General features: G+C 38.9%; 1 protein-coding gene across 1 annotated transcript; it reads right to left on the reverse strand.

Moving 5' to 3' along the window:
- Positions 1–816: 816 nt before the first annotated feature.
- LOC131223952 (uncharacterized) lies at positions 817–2,212 on the reverse strand. Its single transcript, XM_058219549.1, has 5 exons — positions 1,993–2,212; positions 1,818–1,910; positions 1,629–1,736; positions 1,286–1,545; positions 817–820 (listed from the first exon to the last, which is right to left on the reverse strand). The coding sequence occupies exons 1-5, from the start codon at positions 2,146–2,148 to the stop codon at positions 817–819; spliced, it is 621 nt and encodes a 206-aa protein (XP_058075532.1). The 5' UTR covers positions 2,149–2,212.
- Positions 2,213–5,284: the final 3,072 nt, after the last annotated feature.

The raw sequence follows: 5,284 nt of genomic DNA on the forward strand, positions 1-5,284 counted from the left end.
AAGCAATTGCACTTATATGGATCCTTACTCTTACTCAGGTGGCAAACTCTCAGGAGTTTCAACACTCGGTCAAGGGTTCAAGTATCCATAGGTAGTGAAATTCCACTGCAACGTGAGTGTGTGCACTACAAGAAATTTCACTTTTACCTACGAAATTTTTTGTAGATAAATGATATTATTTCGTAGGCAAAGAATTTTACCTACGAAATATTTCGTCGGTAAATTCGTTGGTAAAAAGTCGTGGCTAAAGACTTTTACCGACGCAAAAATGTCATCATTGGCAATGGTAAGACTTTTACCAACGAAATTAAAAACTTTGTTAAGACTTTTACCTACGAAGTGTTAAGACTTTTACCTACGAACGTTTTCGTAGGTAACAACTTTGTTAAAACTTTTACCTACAAACATTTTCGTAGCTAAAAACTTTGTTAAAACTTTTACCTACGAACATTTTCGTAGCTAAAAACTTTGTTAAAACTTTAAATTCGTAGGTACAAACGATGTTAAGACTTTGACCTACGAACGTTTTCGTAGCTATAAACTTTGTTAAAGCTTTTACCTATGACATGTTTCGTAGGTACAAACTATATTAAAACTTTTACCTATGAACGTTTTCGTAGCTAATAACTGTGTTAATACTTTTACCTACAAAATTTTGCGTAGGTACAAACAGTGTTAAGACTTTTACCTACGAAAGGTTTCGTACGTACAAACTGTGCTAAGACTTTTTACCTATGAAATTTGACAAAGGTAAAATTGTTAATGAAACTTTTACCTACGAAATAATTCGTAGGTAATAAAATGTGAATGAACCTTTTACCTGTGAAAAAATTCGTAGGTAAAAATGTCGATGAAACTTTTACGTACGAAAATTTTCGTAGGTAAAAGTCTCTTATTTTTTTTGCAAAAATTCTTGTTATACACCTGTTACAATATATTTCATTATATTCATATTTCCATTTTTCCAAACAAACATAAACTACATCCATCCAAACACAATTCACATCCATACATACATAAATAGTCTTATCCACATTACATTCATCCACGCACAAATACATATAAGTTTAACATTCGTATATAAAATAAATCATAAATAAAATATGACAAATCACAAAGATGAAGACGGATGGGTGGGGCATCGATGGGTAAGCATGGAGCGAGAACCTGTAATATCTCCTGCATCCGTCGCTCATGCTCCACCCGCATATCCTCCATCCTCCTCTCTTGCTCCTCCCTCTGCCTCTCCTGCTCCTCCTTCTGCCTCTCATGCTCCTCCCTCTGCCTCGTCAGTTGGTCTTTGATCTCGTCGACGGCACCCCGTAGATGTTGAACCTCTTTCTCTGCGATATCAGCTCGGCGTATGGCGCTCTCGCCAGCGACGGATCGGCTGGATGCAACTCTAGCGGGTGCCATGAGCTTGGCACCATGGCCAAGCCCACGCACATATCCAGAACATGTGCCAAGCACCTCGCTCAGGATATCTGGCTCACTCCGCTGAGTACCATCGGGAGTGGGCTGACTGCGTATGGAGTCCATCGCCGCCTGTGATGAAAAAATGAATTTTCATAACAAATAACATTATTATAATTCAATGCAATTAAATTTTACAATGTAACAATTTTTACCCAATTCTCGCTGGCTGTAGGATGTACCCAAGATCCCGTCGCCTGCTGACAATGAGTCTCTCTGTAGAAGTTTACTGGTCCGGGCTCCTGTCCAGTGACGGAATCTCGCTGCACAATCAAAATGACAATAGAGCTAATATAAATGCATGAAAAAATATATCAACTTAATAATAACCAGTAACTTCTTACCATGTCGCGACGAAGTTGTACAAATGACTTTGAACCAGCTATGTGGTTCACTTCCAACTTTCCCCTGTTCGCAGAATTTATTTTGCTCCTCTTCTGAACACATTATTCATAATATATTATTATTAATTGTGAATTTAATTGTTACCTTAAGATATCGTAAATATGTAAATATTACCTGAAAAGACTCAGACGAAAATCTCTCACAGAGTATCCGCCAATCGTCAATGGTCACGTGCGGCGGTGCGGTCAATACGGCCTCCTCGAGGCTCCTGCACCACTTGTACCGCTGGTGTAAATCACTGCGGTACTCCTTAAACCGCTCCTTGATCATGTCGTCGACGGCATGGAAAATGTACGGAACACTCAAATTCAAGACAAATTTATCCTGTAATTTTGTAAATAATGGATTAAGGTAATAAACTTATTAAGAAAATAACTTAACCATAAATGAAATTTTACAAAATAAAATTTAATTTACTAAATTTTACCGTAAGGCGCTGACGGATGTGCTGCCACACATCATCTGTCACGTCTACCCAACGGGGGGTGGTGGTAGGGATCAAAGATCGACATAAGACACCGACCTCCGATGTAAACAACCTGACATTGTCCCTAACAGGTCTAAGGCAGTCCTGTGGGAACTCTACTGTCACCCTACCCTCACGCGTAAGTCTCTATAAAACTAACCCACGTGTGGGTCCACGTCCTCGTCGGCTGGTCGACGATGCTGTCACAAAAGAAATATGTAAGTCTATTGTATCAACAGAAGTCTTTAAAAGAAATATATGTCTAGATTTACATGCAGTGCTCAGTGTATGAACGATTGAGGGATCAGATGCCTGTGATGCAACATGTGACGGCGATGCTGTCTCCGCCGCATCACGGGTGGAAGGGGTAGATCCAGTGCCCGAACAACGTCTCCCACCTGGTGCCATCACTGGATACGTGCGATGTACGAACTTGTAAATTTATACAATGTCAGTACAAGTGGAATATACTAAAACATTATACAAGTAGTGTTGATGGTAGAATGCATTTGTGCTTATGCTTAGAGAGATGATTAAAATATGATTAGATCATTACACTATAATGCACGCAAAATATAATAAAACTGTAAATATTAATCTATAACCTTTGAAAATTCCATTACACATTGTCATTCTATATTAAATACACATATTTCGTTGTAACACGAAACAACTCTGAGGTAAACTATCCGAAGTACTCCCTGGTAAGTTATTGTACGCTGCAAAACTATATGTCAAGCTGTGTGAAGCACTCGACGTTGTTACAGCCAACATGTCAGTCACAATAGGAGAAATTTAGTCTCTTGAGACTCCATTCAGATGTGCAAGTGACATAACTGCATCTTCCATATGAAGTTTTCCACGGTTATAATCCTTTGTTAGCTCCGAAATTTCTCTGAGATTGTTTAATTTATCATCTGAGTCAACGTCGATATATTCCTCCCTACGCTCATTGACCAGACTGGGTATCTCTTTGGCCCTACCAAAAGAAGATAGGGCCGAAAAGTCCATCCGCAACAATTGATGAAGTATGTTGCGTGCTTCCGCTATGCTCCGGTTTGAGGAGAACATGATCAGAAATTGACTCAACTGCAAATGTGGATTATAAACAAGTCAATTAAAGGAATAAATCATGACTTCTTATTTTCACGTATACATGTAATACACAAATTATTTGAATTGAAAAATGACATGTAAATTATGTGTATATTTAATAATCACCGTTTGTATCACTATCGCTTAGGATTATTTCTTCATCACCATCACTATCGCTAATCAGTATTTCCTCTTCATCGTCTGCAACGTCGTCATCAATGAAACCGCTATCATCTCTAACAATGTTATGTATTATTGAGGCATCAACATGATCAAGTGGCACATCATCTCTGTCCAATTGCACCACATCAATATCAACATTTGAATCAGTCTCTATATCCCTAGATGGCACGTCTTCTTGATATGCTTGTTTAACCCTAGACGTTTCATTTCTCCCATCCTCGTTATCTTCAACTTCTGGTACGGGAACGTCAAATACGTTCCTGGGCTTTATTTTCTGTACCACGTGCCAAGAGCCGCCTAACTTGGTGTCAGCGAGGTAAAATACTTGTTCAGCTTGGCTGGCGAGGATAAATGGGTCATCCTTAAACCACTTCCGAGATAAATTTACACTCGTAAAGTAGTTGTCAGTCTGTATTCCCAACTTCTTATTTTCAATGTCCCACCAATCACATTTAAATAAGTACACCCGCTTTCTCATACAATAACTCAGCTCAATAATATATGTCAAAACACTATAAAAGTCAATTTCACCTCCTCATGCATTCCCTTCACAACCACCCCACTATTTTGTGTGGTCCTATACTTCTCACGTTCTTTAGTGTAGAACTGAATCCCATTTACAATACAACCTGTATATCTAGATACACGTCTATCAGGGCCACACGCCAGTGAGTAAAGTGCATCAGACGCATCCACAGAGTTGCTAGCGCGCAACGTCTTCATCTATTATCACGTACAGAATGTAATTATTTAGGAATTTTCTTAGGTTTAAATATTATGCAATATAACAAAATTCTAAGTGTGGTGAGATACAATGTAATATCTTACACGTTTTGCAAACCATTCTGGAAACTGATCTTGATGCATTCAATCATAATTTATTGGGTATTGGGACTTCATCTCCTCGATGTGTTCACTACACATAATTAGCACGTCATCAGCAAGAAATATTAAAATCATCGTATGTAGAGATACAATTATCGAGGAAAGACTTACTCTAAGTATGACTCTATTTCTTCACAGTTATGCAGCACATACCACCGCGCTTTTGCTAGATCCCCAAGGTCCATATCCTGAAACGTCGGGGTTCCTAAAGGACGGACGTTATGTGCGAATACAGATATGAGTCCTTGTTCATGCTCCTGCCTTTCATCGACATTCCGATCTTCTCGATTGAATCTAGTCTCTATGCCACGAAGATACATGGAGTAAAATGTCCGGCACTCATTATCAATGTATGCCTCTGCAATGGATCCCTCTGGACGTGCCTTATTCCTCACAAATCGTTTTAGTGTGTGAAAGTATCTGTACACAAAACTATATGTTAAAAAACATGGATATATGTAGTTTATGGAATGAATAAAATTTTTAATAGGTTCTACCACCTTTCGATCGAATACATCCAATGATATTGTACTGGGCCTGCAAGCTTCGCCTCGTGCGGTAAGTGAATCGCTAGGTGTACCATAACATCGAAGAACGCAGGTGAAAATATTCTTTGAAGTTTGTAAAGGATTACGACAATGTCCCTCTCTAGTCGTTTAATAACCTCTACATTCAATGATTTCGAACACAAATCCTTAAAGAATATCCCCAACTCAATCAACGCCGCACTGATATCCTTGCTCAGGAATCCACGAATCGCAACCGGTAGTAGACGTT

This window comes from Magnolia sinica, chromosome 13 (genome assembly GCF_029962835.1).
Source record: "Magnolia sinica isolate HGM2019 chromosome 13, MsV1, whole genome shotgun sequence".
Lineage (NCBI taxonomy): Eukaryota > Viridiplantae > Streptophyta > Magnoliopsida > Magnoliales > Magnoliaceae > Magnolia > Magnolia sinica.